Source organism: Canis lupus, chromosome 24, assembly GCF_048164855.1.
Source record: "Canis lupus baileyi chromosome 24, mCanLup2.hap1, whole genome shotgun sequence".
Lineage (NCBI taxonomy): Eukaryota > Metazoa > Chordata > Mammalia > Carnivora > Canidae > Canis > Canis lupus.
The window spans coordinates 46,385,286-46,403,918 of NC_132861.1; the positions used below are offsets into that span (position 1 = coordinate 46,385,286).

At 50.6% G+C, this 18,633-nt stretch overlaps 1 protein-coding gene across 4 annotated transcripts in view; it reads left to right on the forward strand.

Moving 5' to 3' along the window:
- Positions 1-11,792, forward strand: part of NEU2 (neuraminidase 2) — an 84,266-nt gene extending 72,474 nt beyond the window's left edge. For 3 of the 4 annotated variants that reach the window (XM_072796718.1, XM_072796719.1, XM_072796721.1), the window contains 2 exons: positions 6,866-7,070; positions 8,202-11,792. In XM_072796718.1, the coding sequence (XP_072652819.1) occupies positions 6,870-7,070; positions 8,202-9,140 (1,140 nt within the window). In that variant the 5' untranslated portion in view covers positions 6,866-6,869 and the 3' untranslated portion in view covers positions 9,141-11,792. Of the gene's footprint in view, positions 1-1,433; positions 1,911-6,865; positions 7,071-8,201 lie in introns of those variants that run through there. The other variant, XM_072796720.1, reaches the window with a different exon arrangement.
- Positions 11,793-18,633: the final 6,841 nt, after the last annotated feature.

Here is an 18,633-nt window from a genome sequence, read left to right on the forward strand (position 1 = left end):
TGAGCAGAGAGGTGCCAAGGTGTGACCAACCTGCCTCTGAGCAACCAGATCCATCTGGAGCTGAAGGTACTTTGAAAGGACTTTGTCCAGTGGAGGGAAAGAGGACACATTAGGAAGACCTCCCTCACCCTCACATTAGGAAGACTTCCCTATCACAGGAAGTGCACTTGGAACTGAGTTGGACTGCATTTTGATCTTTCCAGCTCATTCAGCTTCACCCACACTGTCTGAAGGACTGGGGTGAGGTGGATTACACAGGTGGTCCCCAATTTACGATGGTTCAACTTAGGACTTTTCAACATTAAGATGGTGTGAAAGCCACACACATTCAGTAAAAACCATACATGGAGTTTGGAATTTGGCTCTCATCCCGGGCTAGCGGTGTGCAGGTGATCCTCCCTCGGGATGCTGGTCAGCCAAGGTCAATGACTGATACACTGACAACCGTGCTGTGCCCACACAGCAGCTCTGCCTGTAGCTTCCAGCACGGTGTTCGGAACATTACGGGAGATGACCAACAGTTTGTTGTAAAATAGGTTTTGTGTCAGATGAATAGCCCAACCTGCAGGCTAATGCCAGTGTTCTGAGCACATTTAAGGGGGGCTGGGCCAAGCTATGATGTGCGGTAGGTTAGGGGTATTAAATGCATTTTCAACTTATGATGGGTTTGTCGGGACATAACCCCATCATAAGCCAAGGAAGCCCTGTATGGTCTGGCTGTGTGCCAGCGAAGGTCTCACCCTCCTGGGAATGAACTCCGGCCTATGGAGCCGTGGGCTTGGTTCTGGTGGATGCAGAAGAACAGGGCACTTGGCCAGGTACCAGCATCTAGAGTCCCTGGCATGGGCCAGATGCTAGGTTAAGAGATTTTCAATGGGGCAGCCCGGGTGGCTCAGCAGTTTGGCGCCTGCCTTCAGCCCAGGGCATGATCTTGGAGACCCGGGATCGAGTCCTGTGTCGGGCTCCCTGCATGGAGCCTGCTTCTCCCTCTGCCTGTGTCTCTGCCTCTCTGTGTCTCTTATGAGTAAATAAATAAAATTTTTTTAAAAATCACTTTAAAAAAAAGAGAGAGAGATTTTCAATGGGTTTATCTTGTATGACTTCAGGGCACTGGCCCTGCCTGGAAAGGGAGCCCCATCCATTCCCTCAATTGAGGAGCACTGACGGAGCACCAACGATGTACCAGAAACTGCTCTCCATACTGGGCTGTGGTAGCAGACGAGGCGTATAGTCCCCGCTCTCATGCAGCTTGGGAGTCCACTGGGATACTGTTTCTCCCATTTTTCAGAGGAGGAAACCGGGGTCCAAGAGGTTAAGGAAGTTTGCTCTCCTTACCCAGCTGGCACCTGGCAGAGCCAGGAAAGGAGGCGAGTCCTGCATGGCTCTAGCCCTTGCTCTTGCCCTCTCTGCACTTCCAGATTGTGCCAGGCCCCCGGGGAAGCTTCTTCCCAGCTGTGCACACATTTTGTTCACTGCGTCCATTTAAGAAGCAAGCCTGACTCAGGCTGCCCTTGGCTCATTCTGATTCACCATGACTGTGAAGAGAACTGGACAGACTTCCTGCTGGTTAATGAGTACCAGCGTCCTAACTGGGCCAAGGCTGGGCTTCCACACTGGCTTCGCCCTGGAGCACGTTGGCAGATGAGTGGGTGGCAGGAGTCGGGGCCTCCCTTAGATGTATATAGGCACCGGCATGATAGAGGAGGGCCCGTGACTCGAGGCAAGCTGGGCAGAATGCAGGAGCCCCACTGTGCTTCTAGAAGCTGGGTTCCCACTGCCGCTGCCACATACCCTGACTTCCCACTCAGGTGCCAGGATCCGACTTGGAACACTCGGCCTGACAAACAGCTTCTCTTGGAATCGACCCACCTGTTCCTTTGTTAACATAAACAAGAGCTCTTCTGTACGAGGTAATTAGGGAGTGATGGAGCAATGCTGGGGATGTCTTAGACGTGGCAGTTCCAAAGAGCGTGATAGCTCATTGCCCTCAACCCCCTGTCAGGACACCCACTCTCTTCTTGGGGTGCCCACGGCACCTGCTCGGTGGGGAAGGATGTGGAGAAGGCTCCGGTTGGTCAGCTCGGGAAAACTCTGAATTCTGCTCTCAAGTTACTGCTGCTGGTCTGACCTTCCAGGAGGCGGCCCAGTGGTCCTGTACTGGCCTGGGAATCAAGAAAGCTCCTCTCAGCCGGGGTGGGAATGCCAGCAAGGCACTGGCCCCAAGAGGAGTTGTTGAGCCCGTTGGAAGTGGGGTTTTCTTGGGAAAAGGAAGCAGCCCAAGCGTCAGGCGTGTTGCCCCCCATGCTTGCTTCACTGGTGCTGTCAGCAGGTCAGATGCAGGCAGCTGCCCGTTCTCCGGAGAGCTGGCATTTCAACGTGGTAGCCGATGGGTAAACATTCCCCCCAAAACTAGCCCCAAGAATGAAGGCTGTTTCTCTCAGAAAAGCTGCCACGTGTGCCTCTTTCTCCCTCCCCAGCATGTTTGGTTCTCACTTGTTATGGTGCCTGGAGGGCAGGGGCCAGGGCTTATCTGCTCATCTGTTGCCTGGCACAGAGAAGGGGCTTAATGCAAATCTGCGAGTTGCCAGAGCATCTGTCAGAAGTGGGCACGTGGAGGCCTCTGGATCTGCAAGGGGCGCGTGAGGCTGTGCTCCCAACAGGAGAGAGGGGGCAGGCAGGAGCACCTGCTTTTCTGATCTGAGACTCAGCTGTAGGCCTTGTGGGGGGAGAGCCCAGTGGTCAGGGGTGTGGGTCCTGGAATTGGGCAGCTCCGGGCTCACACCTATCCATCCCCACCACCCACTCAGGGCGGTCACCTCCTGCCTTCCTGACCTACTTCTCAGCTGCCCCACATCTGAGATGCAGCACTAAAGCCAGCGTCGTGGGCCGGGCGGGGAGAAGCGAGCTTCCTCGTGTAAGATGCTTCACTCTGGGCCGGGGCCCCACAAGACCACAAGCCATGTCAGCTGCTGGTCGCTTGAGGCGGGACCAGCTTAAACTGCCGCTATTCGACCATGAATGGTCCCATGAAATGGTGGTTTCTCGTGGTTCCACCTGACATCGTCACCCCACTGACCGCCTGGATGCTGGCACCTGGGGTTGGCTTGTGCTGAGGCTCCTGCCCACCCATCCCCCAAGGAGTCAGCCCCCACCCTGCAGGGTCACCTGCAGCTCCCTCCTTGCTAGGTGGGGAGATGGAAACCAGGGATGCAGGTTCTTGCCCAAAGATGTACAAAGAGGGGACCTAGGACTGGAATCCAAATTTTTGAGTCCTAGTTCAGTTCTCTTTCCGCTGTTTGGTCTCAAGCCACTGCCACGGTGGGAGCCAGGGCTGGGTCCAGGTGGGTCAGCTACCTACACGAGGTGCTCAAGCACCACCAGAAATGTAATGACGTGTGGGAAGTTTTTCCAGAACTCCTCCCAGAGGCAGTACTTAGCCAGGGGTTAGAAGTGGCTTAAGTCCCAGCTCTGGGGATCCCTGGGTGGCTCAGCGGTTTAGTGCCTGCCTTCAGCCCAGGGCCTGATCCTGGAGTCCCAGGATTGAGTCCCACATCGGGTCCCCAGCATGGAGCCTGCTTCTCCTTATGCCTGTGTCTGTGCCTCTCTGTCTGTATCTCTCATGAATAAATAAAATCTTTAAAAAAAAAAGTCCCAGCTCTGACACTCGAGTGTTAGTGAGCTCAGTTTCCTCATCTGCACAATGAGATTAAAATAGTGTCTATCTTATGGGAAGTGTCATGGGTATTAAATGAATGACTATGTGTAATTGGTGTTGTAAACATTAAAATTTATAAATACGATTTACAAAAATTTTAGGAAAATGTAGCAGAGCACTTAGAAGAGTGCTAGCCCCTCGTAAAAGCCATGTAAGTATTGGTTATGACGATTATGAAGGCATTTGGGGATGGTGTTGTCAGCAGGCGAGCCAGTTTGGGCCGGCGCTAAGTTGCTGAGAATAGAGAGGAGCCCTGAGCTCACACAGAGGTTCCTTTTCCTCTGCACCTGCCCTCCTGTGCCTGCTTTGGCTGTAAACGCACAAGGGACAAATACTTAGACAAGCAGCCCGAGTGGGACTGGGTTAGCACATGTCCACAGCCGCCTCCCTGCATGCCAGCCTCTCTTCTAGGGGGGCATGCCTCTCAGCCCCAAGGTTTTCAGAGGGCAGGGCATTTGTGAGGTCAGATAAGGTCATCCCTGTCCAGTGCGCAGACGGGTCTTGGTCCTAGTGAGCACTATTTGGTATTTGACAATAAACTTAATTTCCCATCCCCACTACAAATTCCCTGAGTCTATGGATCTTTCTTTGATTCACAGAGTATCCCGAGTTTCTAGAACAATCCAGGGCACAAAGTAGGAACACGATAAAGGTTTGCTGTGCAAATGGGTACATTTGTCCCCACCCTGATGGGGAACAGTGTCTAAGGAGGGAATCTGGAAAATAGTGACAGACGCTATGGAAATCACTCCAGAATACTTTCAGCTGGGCATTCGCAGCTCCTCCCTAGTTTGCCCTCCAAATTCTATTAATTTTGCTGCCTCCCCATTTCTAAGAGCCCGGCTCCTCTTGCAATTGTTCTGTCTCTGTTTCATCCAGGCTTTTAGTTTATTTTACGGGGGAGCTTGCAACAGATTCATCTTCTCCCCCTGCCCCAACCCCTCCCCGTTCCCTGGAGCCAAAAGAGGGACTTCCTAAAAAATGAATCAGGTTAGATCACTCCCTTGCCTAAACAAATTTGAAATCTTCCCATTGCCTCCAGGCGAACATCCAACGCTGTTGGTCAGTGAGCACAGGCTCCATAGCGTTAGTCATCTGGAAACGCAAATCAAAACCACAGCGAGATGCCACTTCACACCCGTAGGATGGCTGTTATCAAAAAGACACAATAAGCCAGTGTTGACGTGGAGAGTTTGGAACCTTCCTTCATGGCTGGGGAGAATGTAAAATGTTGCAGCTGATGTAGAAACAATCTGGCAGCTGCTCAAAAAGTTAAACATGGAAGTACGGTATGACCCAGCCACCCCACTCCTAGATAAGTACCCAAGAGCTTAAATAAACCGATGATCAATTTTCTAGAGAACACTGTTAACACGGCCTCTTTGTTCCCCATTTCATTTTTGTTTTTTTTGTTTTTAACTTTTTAAAAGATTTTAATCAAGAGAGACACTCAGAGAAAGGCAGAGACACAGGCAGAGGGAGAAGCAGGCTCCTTGTGGGGGGCCCGATGCGGGACTCGATCCCAGGACTCCAGGATCAAGACCCCAGCCAAAGGCAGATGCTCAAATGCTGAGCCACCCAGGCATCACCTCATTTTTATTTTTAATCATACTTGATTTCTTTCCCATCTACAGTTCATAACAAAGTTCCAACCCAGCCATCACCCTTACGTCTACTCACCTCTGTGTTCTTGGATTCCAGTTTGCGGGTCTAGATCTTGCCACGAAGACCTGGTCCTTCCATCTACATTTAGGCGATCACACATTTTTACCTTATGCAGCATTGGTCCTTCTTATACTGGCCTAACAATAATATTCATCATGGAATGAATAAAACACTGATTAGATTGCACTGATTTCGCCAAAACATTAAATTAAGTTTTAAATAGATAATCCACGTACATGGTGGGAGAAGATGCAAGCAGTAGGAAGGGTATACGGAGGAGAGGCTGTGTGCCTCCTGCTGCACACCCCACTTTCCACTGCCCTTCTCCAAAGGCCTGTTGCAGGCAGGGCTTCCCAGGAAACAGGCTCTGGAGCCAGGACAGGAAGGTTATGGGGGCACCTCCTGGGGTCAGCTCAGTGTAAGGGAAGGGAGGGCAGTAGAATGGGGCAGAGGGAGTCTCTGGGAAGCCTCAGCTGAGCCCATGGGAGCCCTAGAGCTGGGCCGGCCCTGCAGAGCGTCCCAGGTAGGAGCCAAGTCTTCATATTCTGGGCAGGTTCATCATCAGATGCAGCCCTTCCTGGGGTATGACCTTGGTTCTTTTCGGCTGCTGGCAGTCCCGTCCCTCCTCCTCATCGCTGACAGCTGTGAGCCATCTGCTCTGCAGCCCGCACTCCCTGAAACAGGGAGTAAGTCACCCTGAAGGGGGACCAGGTGGCCCAGTCCAGAGACCACTGTCGCCCACAGTTGGCAAGTAATCTCCAGCCCTCCCCTACCCTTTTTGTTCAAATACTTATTTTTAATTTTTGTTTTCTTGTATGTCCAGAAGACCCTTGCAGCCCACGTGAGCTGTCAGGAGCCTCTCTCTTCAATTCCAGCACCCTCTCCCTGCCCCAGGGGTGGAGCGACCTGGTGGGTGCAGCTGGGCCTTAACTTCAGGCAGCCTGGGGAGGAGAGCCTTGAGAATCAAGGCTTTTTTTCCCACCTTTCTTTTTTTCTTTTTCTTTTTTCTAAGGCAACTTTCTAGGGCTCTGCAGTTATAAAAAAAAACCTCCCATGTGTCATTTTCTGGCAGTTGGACAGCTGCAGAGCACCACTCGGGAAGCGCTCCTTTCCTACCCAGGGTTTAGCATTTGATTGATGAGCTGGGTTTGGAAAAGGCAGTTGACGATTATCACAAATCTGTCGTAAGAAAGTTTATTAATTTATAATAAAAATATAGCACAAAATACTCTTTTTCCGAATATCTTCTCTCCGATGTCTCATGGACAGACTGCTGCCAAATTCCATGGGAGGGCATGTGCAAGATTGATAGGTTGCTGGAATGTAGTAAAAGGGGATGAGCCCCATGTGGCAGGAGGACAGACCACCCCAATATCAGGTGGCTTGCCCGTAGGGTGAGCAGCGCCTGCCTGGGAGAATGGCCATGCTCCATCTCAGGATGTGACCTCAAGAGACTCATCTTCTTATCCTGTGCCCACTCCCAAGCCCCATGGCATCCTGCCCCGTCCTGCAGAAGGAGAAAGTGTTCCAGTCAGGAGCCCATGCCTACAGAATCCCCGCTCTGCTCTACCTGCCTCAACAGAAGACACTGCTGGCCTTTGCAGAAAAGCGAACGAGCAAGAAGGATGAGCACGCAGAGCTGATTGTCCTGCGCAGAGGGAGCTATGACGCATCCACCCACCATGTCCAGGTAAGGTAAGGTGAGGCTGCAAGTACTCCTCTGGGAGTACAGGGACCATTTCATCCTTAGATGGCTGAGGTCTGGGGAACAGAGGGACGGGATACACTGAATTGCAAGAGGGACCCAGAGACCTATCGGGGTGGGGCAGAGAAGGTGTCCCCAGGTGATCACCTAGATCTCACATAGGGTCACCGTGAACAAGTCCAGTTGGCCAGGCCGCATCTGCTTTATTGCATGATGGGACAAGTCGGTCAGGAAACTGATGTTTGGAAAGCTTCCTACATCCCTGAAAACCTGAGGGAGGAGGAGGTTAGTATCACCTAACTGAGGGGTTATATCCTTTTAGTAAAATTTAACCTGGGGAGCAGAGTGAAGGTTGGAGTGACTGCTTGTGTCTTGAGGTTCCAGCATGTAGACCAAGTAGTTAATTTTGATGAAGACACCCAAGGCTGGTTTATCACATTTGAAGGGATTAATATTACTATTGTGATGACCTCGTGGCCGTTATTGCACAGCAGCTATCCAGAGCACGGGGTTTGAAGCAGATGGACTTGGATTCAAGTCCTGATTCTGTCCCTTACCAGGAGGATGGTCTTGGGCTACTTATCTACCCTGCCTAAGCCTCTCATTCTCTGGACATGAGATAGAGCAAGTAACCTGTCCCCCAGGAGTTAAGGGTTACATTAGATGACACAACAGACATCATGCTCTTGGCACAGTATCTGCCCCTAGAATCATTCACCATTGGAGAGACTATTGTGATTATTCCAGGGCTTTGCCTGTCCAGAATGGGACGCTGGACTGGGCTGGTGAGTCGGGGGAACCAAGATGAAGCTGGGAACGGCTCATGTCTGAATCATCTTTGTATGCTGGGGCCTAGCACACTGCAGGAGCTCTGTAATGTCTGTTGCTCTTCAAATGAGGAGGGTGCTGCCTTGGAGGGGGTGAGGGAGGCCCTGGCTCCCACTGCTCTGGAGAGGCGTCGTACAGATGAATGAGTGCTGCATGGAGAGCTTTTCTTGGTGACCTTTGATTTTTACCCCCTGAGATAGACCACCTCTCCCCACGCTGCCGTTCCTGGCACTGGCATTGGCCATTTCAAAATTGTTCTCCTCCTCCTTCCTGTCTCCTCCCATTCAGTGGCACGCTCAGGAGGTGGTGGCCCAAGCCCAGCTGGAGGGCCACCGGTCCATGAACCCAAGCCCCTTGTACGATGAGAAGACAGGAACCCTCTTCCTCTTCTTCATTGCCATCCCCGGGCAGGTCTCCGAGCACCACCAGCTGCATACGAGGGTCAATGTGACGCGGCTGTGCCAGGTCACCAGCACTGACCACGGCAGGTCCTGGAGCCCTGCCAGGGACCTCACTGGCCCTGCCATCGGCGCAGCCCACAAGGAATGGGCCACTTTTGCAGTGGGCCCGGGACACTGTCTGCAGCTGCACAACAAGGCCGAGAGTCTGGTGGTGCCCGCCTATGCTTACCGGAACCTCCGCTCCCTCCCGAGGCCTTCCCCGTTTGCCTTCTGCTTCGTCAGCCACGACCACGGGCACACGTGGGAGAGGGGAAACTTTGTGGCCCAGGACACCCTGGAGTGCCAGGTGGCTGAAGTCGGGGGTGCGGAGCGGAGGGTGGTATACCTGAATGCCAGAAGCCCGCACAGGGCCAGGGTCCAGGCCGAGAGCACCAACGAGGGGCTCGACTTCACGGAGGCCCAGGCGGTGAAGGAGCTCGTGGAGCCTCCCCACGGCTGCCAAGGGAGCGTCATCAGTTTCCCGAACCCCCACGCGGGCTCAGGAGCCTGCGACTGGTGGCTGCTCTACACTCACCCGACCGACCCGCAGCGCAGAGCCCACCTGGGCGCCTACCTCCACCGGCGGCGCCCGGGCCGCAAGGCCTGGTCCGAGCCCGTCCCGCTGGCGGCCGGCGGCTGTGCCTACTCCGACCTGCAGGCCATGGGCGCCGGCCCCGACGGCTCGCCCCAGTTCGGCTGCCTCTACGAGTCGGGCCACTACGAAGAGGTCGTCTTCCTCATGTTCACCCTGAAACAAGCCTTCCCCGCTGAGTTTGTGTCGCCGTGAGCCGTCGTGTGGCCCCAGGAAGGACTCCGGCTGAGAGGCTCAGGCCTTTGCCTCTGGTTTTCCGGTTTTCCCTGGGTCCCCCTCGCCCGGGGAGGCCGCTTCCCTAGCGGGAGCACGTGGGGACTCCTCTCGGCTGGTCCTCCAACTCCTTTGATGGTCCTTCTAAGGATTCCACTCTCAGCCCACAGGTTGAGGGAGCCTGGCTTCCCAGGAAGGCCCCTGGACGGGCGTGCGGAGAGGCGGCGCTCCGCAAGGCCCAGGCTGCCTGCTGCCGGCCCCGGCGTGTGCGGGGCTTGCTAAGTGACGGGGTCCAGGCCCTTTCCTCTGGGTAAATGCTCCTCATGTTCCTGGGGAGAGGCTGGGACAAGGATGCAAATTAGCAGAGGGGCGTGTGTGTGTGCGTGTGCATATGTGCACACGTGTGCTCGTGTGTTCTCAGTGATGCCTTAGAGCAGACAGCACAGGAGACAGCTTTGCAGGGAGGTAGGGCAGGGCTAGGAAAATTAAGCCAATCTGAGTCATTGTGTTAGTTTCCCGGGGCTCCCGTAACAAATCAGTACAACTTTGGTGGCTTGAAACAACAGGAATTTATTCCCTGACAGTTCTAGAGGCTAGAAATCCAAAATCGAAGTGTCAGCAGGATGATACTCCCTCCGAAGGCCCCAGGGGAGAAACTTCCTTGCCCTTCCAGCGTCTGGTGACCTCCACTCATGGCTACCCACCTTCCCTTAACGCCTCTATCTATGAATAGTTTTCTTCCCTTCTCCTGTGCTTTCGCTTCTGTCTCTTACAAGGACACCTGTCGTTGGATTTAGGGCACAGCCAGATAACCCAGGATAACCCTCCACTCAATTATATTTGCAAAGACTCTTCCCAATAATGTCACATTCACTGAGGTTAGGACATCGATTTATCTTTTGGGGCCACCCTTCAATCCTCTACAGGCATCATAAGTGATTTTGGAACAGGTGATGTGGCCAAAGGTGGGAATAAAATTCAGATGAATCAGATAATTCCAAAGAACAAAGAGGTAAGAGGGGCTGGGCTGTTGGATGTGCATTGGTGACACAGAGCTGCTCTGGGGCATTCAGTCCTTGTAGTGACAGGAATGCCACCCTGTGGAGGCGAAGAGAGAGGGGAAGGGTGCTGAGCCTGTGGAGCCCTTGCTGTATAGAAATGGCAGCGCGAGAAGACCACTCCCTGGTTGTCATGAGGGTGATAATCCGAGAGGGGAACCCTGGGTGAAGGGGAGACACTTCTCTGACCTCTGGGGTCTTCAGGAGCCTTTGTCACATGTCCCAGTGGAAGAGTGGCCTCGCCCCCTGACCCCATCAGAGCCCCTCCTACTGATAGGATCAATCTAATAGTTTGATAGCAGGGATCAATGACAACAGTCATGGGTTCTTGCAATTGAGCCATGTCTCCAGGTAGCCAGGCAGTGGTTAAATGGAATTTTTACAGTGCAGGGAGCTGGAAGTGTGGCTTTTGTTCTGGGTGTGTTTCCCCAGCACTGGTGTCCTATCTGGGTGCTACCTTTCTGTGTGTGGTTTTATGAAATCCAGCTGGAAGGATAAGGAAATAGGGCCTGGTTATTGCTGGGGTGGAAAGTAAGCCCCACTGCTTTGGGGATGCCACCTGCTGTCTTCTGAATCCTGCAAATTTAGCTATGCAGACGCCAGAGGCCTCGTCAGGGAAGTGAGGACACAGGCATGCAGGCCAGGGGCAGCACATTGTTAAGAGATTTAGAGGTAGGGTGGCCAGATAGTATATGATCCAAATCACAGGGAGCCTGCTTCTCCTTCTGCCTGTGTCTCTGCCTCTCTCTGTGTGTCTCTCATGAATAAATACTTAAAATCTTAAAAAAAAAAAAAAAAAGAGCCACTGGTACAGATCTCTAAAGTTCCTTCTACTTCTAAATGTATACAAATATTAAAGTCTTCTGATTTGGGTGAAAAAAGCAACAGTTGATTTGGTTAAAGATGAACTGATCTACTCATTGAAAAATACCACGAAGAGAGTGAAAATAAAAGCCATAGATGGGGAGAAGGTGTTCATTACATGGTATCTAACATGTTAGATGCGTGTTAGATAACGTGTTTTCCAAACATTACATATCCAGAACATATAAAGAGCTCCTACAAACCAATAAGGAAAAGAAAAACAATACAATGAAAATGGGTGAAGTGCTTGAACAGGCACCCCACAAGAGAGGTTATCATAAAGGCTGGTAAACACATGATCATAGGAGAAATGCAAATTAAAACCATGAGATACTGACTAGAATGATTACAATGAAAAAGATTGACAACAGCAAGTATCGGCAAGGATGTGAGGCAAGCAGAGCTCTCGTGTGTTTCTGGAGGAAGTGTAACTGGTGTGACCACTTTGGAAAGCTGTTTGGTAGTATCTACTAACACTGAGCATGCAGATACTCTATGACCCAGCTCATCCGCTCTGCAGTATGCATCTAAGAGAAATGAGTGCATAAAGGTGCCAAAGACACAGAAGGTTTAGGGCAACTTCATTTCTAAGAGTCCCAAAGTGGAAACAATCCAAACATCAGTCAAAAACAGAATGGATATCTGAATTGGGCAATATGCACACAATGGAATATTTCACAATAATAAAAGAATAAACTACCACTGCACACAATAGCGTGGATGGTTTTCCAAACATTATATATTGAGTGAAAGAAGCCAGATTCAAAAGACTACATACTTAATGACTATATTTATATGAAGTTCAAGTAGAGGCAAAACAAATCTATGGTGTATAATTCGGGAAAGTGGCTATTTCGGGTGGAGGCGAACTATTCATAGAGAGCTAGAATCTTCTGGGTGCTGGAAACATCCTATTGTTTGATCTGGTGCTGGTTAGGAGGTCAAATCCATATTTGCAAATTCAATGAGTTGTACACCAGATTTGTGTACCTTACCGTAGGTACGCGGTACCACGATAAAAAATATGAAAGTTGAACTGAATAGCAGATTTGCTAGTTAAACCTCCAAAATCAATATATTATATTGGGTTGTAAAATGTTGGAACTGAATTTTTATAATAAACTTTTTTGGGGGAGAATCATTTCAGATTTACAGAAAAGTTGCAAAGATAGTATGGAGTGTTCCCATATACCCCACACCCGGTTTCCCCTGATGTTAACATCTTATGTAACCGTGGTACATTTGTCAAAACTAAGAGATTAACGTTGGTACACTACTATTAACTACACTCTAGACTCTATTCGGATTTCACCAGTGTTTCTACTAACGTCCTTTTTCTGTTCTAGGATCCAATCCAGGATACATTTAGTACATTTAGTGAAATTGAATTTTTACTATAATTTGTGTCCATGGAGACACACATATACCCACAGATTGATACACAGTTCCAGCAGCCCCTTGGCTCGCCTGGTGAGTCCTGGGAGAGGAGAGGGCATGGGACACGTCCAGGGTGGTCGCGTTGGATGGCCCAGAGCCTGGCCCTGCAGAGAGAGCAGGCGGGCTGGTCTGCCAAACCCAGTGGTTTCGATAGAAAAGATCTGCCCCTCTCAGGAGACACCTTCTCCCTGTACAGTGAGATTAACCAGGGCAACACGGCAGCCACCGAAAATAACTAGAACTTGGCCATTCTTAGAGGTTAGGCCACCTGTAGCGACATGCAAAATGTTAGCCTGTAGAGATGGAAGTGAACTTGACGTCTTTTATGTCCAGCCTCCTCAGTTGAGGGGGGGATGAAAGCAGGTCCCATGAGGTCCAATGACATCCTCAAGGCCACACAGCCAGTGGCAGGGCCAGGAGAGCAACCGTGTTTCCTAGCCATGACCACTGTCCCCGCATGTGTTCTGAGTTGTCCCTATTGTCCCTGTCTGACCATCCAAGAAGTATGAAGGGGTCTGTACAATGAGGTTCTGGGACGTGGAGTTCTGCGTGGCCTGTCTCTGCAGCCTGTGCCCTTAGCACGGGACACCCTGCCTCCCTCCCTGGCATGGCCTCACCAGGCACGGGGGGTGGGGGGTGGATGGCAGCTCGGGAGGCAGCACCGGCCTGCGGCTCGCCAGCTGGGCTGTTCTAAGAAGGCAGCAAGGCCTGGGGAAGGGAGAGGAGGCAGGAGAGCTCAGTGCTCCACGCCCCTGCTCTGCGTTGTGAGGTTTCAGCGCCGGGACCACACTGCCGCCCGCACAAATCCCCATCCCGTGAAGAAGAAAGGAAGGAATCCAGGATTTAAATGTGTTACTTTAATCACACTGCTCAAAAGGTGAGAAAGCTGACTGTACTTTTGGCAAGGTGTTTCTTTTTCAAATTCCATTTTTGTACTGTTTTTAGGAGAGGGTTTTAACGGAATAGATGCTGAACATTTGGAAGTACAAGGAAGTAGGAAAAAACCACCCGTAGGGGCGCCTGGGTGACTCAGTCGGTTAAGCGTCTGCCTTCGGCTCAGGTCATGATCCTGGAGTCCTGGGATCGAACCCCACTTTGAGCCTCACATTGAGCCCCGCATCAGGCCTCCTGCTCAGCAGGGAGCCTGCTTCTCCCTCTGCCTCTGCCCTTCCCCCTGGTTCATTCTCTTTCTCAAATAAATAAAATCTTAAAAAAAAAAAAAAAAAGGAAAGAAAAACCCCTCGTGCTCTCTCTCGCTCATTCTCTGTCTCTCAAATAAATAAATAAAATCTTAAAAAAAAAAAAGAACCCACCCATAATCCCACTAAGCAGAGGCATATTTTCTTATGTTTTTTTCTCTGTGAAATTTGCTGAGATCATGCTGCAGAATCAATGTGGGATGATGCTTCTTCTCCCCACTTGACATTACATCTGAAGCCTCTCCTCCATGTTATATTCTTGCAAAAGATAATATGTCAAAGAAACACACCATGAATTATGTAATCATTCCTGGATTATTGAAAATTGAAGTTGCTTTCCTTTTTTTTTTTTTTTTTTTTTGCTGTTATACAAACACTGAGATGAACATCTTTGTGAGTAAATAAATCTTGGTCCTCATCTGTGATTATTTTGCAAACTGAATCCTTTAAAAGGAATTATGGAGTCAAAGGTGAACATTTGAAATCTCTTGAAATGTGTTGTTTGCAAATATAAAGTACAACTCTACATTATTAATTAAAATGATGTTCTTCTTTTATATTTTTAAACACCTGAGCTCCTAGGAAAATGGATTAAGTTATGCGTTCATACCTTAATTTATAAGCCATGGTTCCTGCTCTCTCCCTTATGTGGTTTATTTTTTTTAATATTTTTTAATTTTTATTTATTTATGATAGTTACAGGGAGAGAGAGGCAGAGACACAGGCAGAGGGAGAAGCAGGCTCCATGCACCAGGAGCCCGATGTGGGATTCGATCCCGGGTCTCCGGGATCGTGCCCTGGGCCAAAGGCAGGCGCCAAACCGCTGCGCCACCCTGGGATCCCCCTTATGTGGTTTATAATCTATGTTAAAGATCAGCGGTAAGCACACATACAGAAAATTCTAAAATCACAGAGGTCAGAAGGGCCCTCCCTGAATATTCTCTGGTCTTTGTTCATCTGATGAGGGTAGACTAGAAGCCTGCGGAGGTGGGGTAACTTGGCTCCTGGATGCCTCCTCACCTCCCTCCCACCACCCTGGACCAGAAGCTTAAGGGTCCCAGCAAAAGCAAGTGGGATCCTGACCACTGTCAGTTCCTTTCCTTTTTCTTCAGCCCCAAAGGGTCCCTGGTTGAGCACACAGGCCCTCCTTTCTGCCCACAGAGGCTCTGGGTCAGCGGGTGTTCAGTCTTATTACCCAAATAGTGTTATTTCCCCAGGAATAGCACATTTCTTCTTTCTAGATCTTTCAATGAGAGTGTGGTTTTGGAACACCAGGGCCACTTGGTTTCCAGTGAGAACCAAACCTCCCATGTGCTAACTACTTATACTTCTTTAATCCATCCAGGAAACATTTATTGGGTGCTCATTATGTGTTAGGCACCGAGCTGATGGCATAAAGGAAAGCAAATGTCTCTTGGGGCCTGACTGTGTGCCAGGCATTATTCTAAGCCCTTCGTGGGTGTTCACTCATAGTCCTCACCACCATCCTGTGAGGCAGGTTACTATTACCATCCTCATTTTACAGAGGAAGAAACTGAGGCAGAGAGATGAAGCCACTTAACTATAGTCTTAGTGCTATGATCTAGCTGCTGAGTGGCCAAGCCAGGAGGTCAGGTTCCTGAGTCTGCCCTTTTCCTGCCTGGCCAAAGGAGAATGAGGGCTGGGGAGGAGTTTAAGCAAGAACAAATGTCAACACAGGGCAAGAAGTCCCAACCCAGAGTGCAAGCCAGGGAGGAAGGAGGCCATGTTCCCTGCTACAAGGATATATATATAAAGAGTCAAGTTACAATAACAGTATTTAATTCATATATTTTTTAAAGATCTTATTTATTTATTCATGAGAGACAAAGAGAGAGAGGCAGAGACATAGGCAGAGGGAGGAGCAGGCTCCCTGCAGGGAGTCCCCTGATGCAGGACTTGATCCCAGAACTCCGGGATCACAACCTGAGCCAAAGGCAGACACTCAACCATTGAGCCATCCAGGCATCCCTCACCCGTCTTAAATGGCTTAGTATAACCTGCTGGGGAGCTTGCCTTTCATCCTATGATAAAAGGAAGGCATCAGGGAATCTGACCTGAATGAGAGGCTGAATCAGTTTTGTGTTTCAGAAAGAGAGCTTGGTAGAAATTTGGAGGACAGAGTGGGGAGGGGGTGTTGAGGGCAGTGGCGGGACTGAAGGGACAGTCCCTTTCAAAAGTCCTTCATTCACAAGGGTGAATGAAGCTGGGACCAGAGAGGCTGCATCGAAGGAAGTAGATTCCGGAGGGTTCTATAGCTGGGTGATTCATCAAATGTGGGTGGTGGGAGGGCATGGGGATGAAGATGTCACCTGGATTCTGGCTTGGGAGACTGGGTGGTTGGTTGGGTAACAGTGGTCCAGATAGGTAACCATGTGGAAGAACAGGCCTTCGGTGTAAAACTGGAAAACTCAGGTGAGGCAGGGCTCAAGTGTCCATAGGATAACCACCCGGGCAACAGGAAGTGTGGAGGGGGCACAGGAAAGAGGTAAGGGCTAGGAAGGCAGATTTGGAAGCCATAGTGGGGAAGTGCCCTGGGACAGCATGAGATAGACAAAAGAGAAGGCCAGGAACAAAGGTGGGGGAAGGGGCCATATATCAGAGGGTGAGATGAGACAGGGTGGGAGGGAGGAAAGCCGAGAACTTGGGATGCAGTCAGAATTCCAGAAAGGTGTCACATCACAGCAAGAATGCTGGGAGAAGGGAGTTGTTGGACTGGCCGGCAGGTGTCCAGGCCCTCCTAAGAGACTCCCTTTTTTTTAAAGTATTATTTATTTACTATTTATCTAGAGATAGCGCCAGCAGGGGTAAGGGCAGATGGAGAGGGAGAGAGAGAATCCCAAGCAGACTCCGCACTGAGTGTGGAGCCCAATGCAGAGCTCCATCCCGGGACCCTGAGATCATGACCTGAGCTGACATCAACAGTCAGAGGTTTAACCCACTGAGCCACCCAGGCACCCTGAGAGATTTCCTTTTAATGGGCCTAAGGTGGGGTCTTTAACATGCACAGCGAAGGCAGGGAGGGGTGTTGCTGATTTTTTTTTTTTAAGAAGGAAAATTCTTAAGTTTCCTTGTGAGGGGTAGGGGGATGGAGAGGGAGAAAATCCAAGGGGGTCAGGGTGGCTTCAGCAGCTGTCCCAGCAAGGTGATGCGGGAACCCAGAACAGTGGGCATGGAGGCCAATGTAGATGCATTTGAAGGTGGCCTGGGAGACCAGTCCACTGCAGAAAAGTAAGGGGTTTATTTTTTGATGGCTTCTGGCTTCTGGGTGAGGTCTGTGGAGCATGGGGAGATGAGGAAGGCCAACGGGAAAATGCAGGCTCTGATATGGCAGCCAGTGCAACAAGACAGAGGGCATATCCACAAGAGCCCAGCCGCCATGCAGGTTGGGAGCTGTGGGCTTGTCCAGCCTAAGCTGCCTGGTAGGGGGCTTCTCTGGTGAAGGTCAGCACCCCATCGAGGGAGGAGCATGGCTGGAGGCTTTCATGGAGGGATGGTGGGAGGAGGGGGGGAGAGGTGTCAAGGGTGGACAGTGGCCGGCGATGGGGGCTGTGAGTGTGGCGGTGGGGAAGGGAGGATGAGAACCATGCTCTGTTCCACCAGGAACCTCTTTGAATTCTGCAACTCTTGTGGGCAGGGGACCAGCACCCATGCCTGGAACTCAGCTACTCCTTTATCTGTGCCTCTTCCAACAATGGGGGCCCAGGAGGCTTCCAGAGACAATGCAGGGGAGTATTTAGATGAATGGGCAAAGGCGCTGGCCTTAGAATTCCAGAGTCCAGCACGGAATTCGGGTCTCATAGCAATTATGAGGTCAAGCAGACATGAGCTAGAATCTCAGATCTGCCACTAACATGAAGATGAATTATTTATTTAATATTTCTGGTTCTTGATCTCTTTGCCAGTAAAATGGAGATAATAATAAAACATCCTTATGGGGTATTGTGAGGCAGTTCATGCCAAGAGCTTAGCACAGTGTCTCACACTTAGTAGCTGATAGATATTAGCTTCTGTTATAATTCAGCAAATATTTAGTCAGTACTGCTGTGGACCACATCATTTCCCCTCCAAGGTCACGTATTGAAGCCCGAACCCCCCAGTGTAACTATATTTAGAGATAGGGTTTTTAGGAGGTAATTAAGTTACTGAGTTCATAAGGATGGGATCCTAATCCTATAGGGTTGGTAGTCTTATAAGAAGAAGAGAGGTGCCTGGATGGCTCAGTCAGTTGAACATCTGCCTTTGACTCAGGTCACAATCCCAGGGTCCTGGGATTGAGCTCCGCATCGGGCTCCCTGCTCAATGGGGAGCCTGTTTCTCCCTCTGCCTCTCCCTCTGTCTGCTGTTCCCCCTGCTTGTGCTCTCTCTGTCAAATAAATAAATAAAATGTTTATTAAAAAGTTTTAAAAGGAAGAGAGAAATCGCTCTCCCCCTCACTCCCCCTTCTGCTGCTGTGTATGCGTAAGAAGGAAAGCCATGTAGGGAGCCAGCAAGAAGGCAGCCATCTGCAAGCCAGATCCTCAGTAGAACTCGACCACCCTGACACCCTGGTCTTGGGCTTCCAGCCTGCAGAGCTGTGAGAAAACGTCTATTGTTGAAGCCCTCGAGTCTGTGCTGTTTTGTTGCAGCCACTGAGCTGACCAATGGGTCAGCACCGTGGGCCGGATGTTGCATCCTCGAGGTCAGGAGGTGATGATCTAATGAAGGGATAGGAGAGGTGCCAGTCCTGATGTTTCCCACTCTGAGCCAAGAGCAGGGAATGTTGTGCCTACTGAGGGGGGCCAGCGCCAAGAGGAGGGACCATACTCCGCAGGAGGGCCAGAAAAAGACCAGGCTTCCAGCAGCCTGGAGGCCGGCCCAGCCCCGGGGAGAGGTGATGCCGTGGGGGAAGGCAGTGTC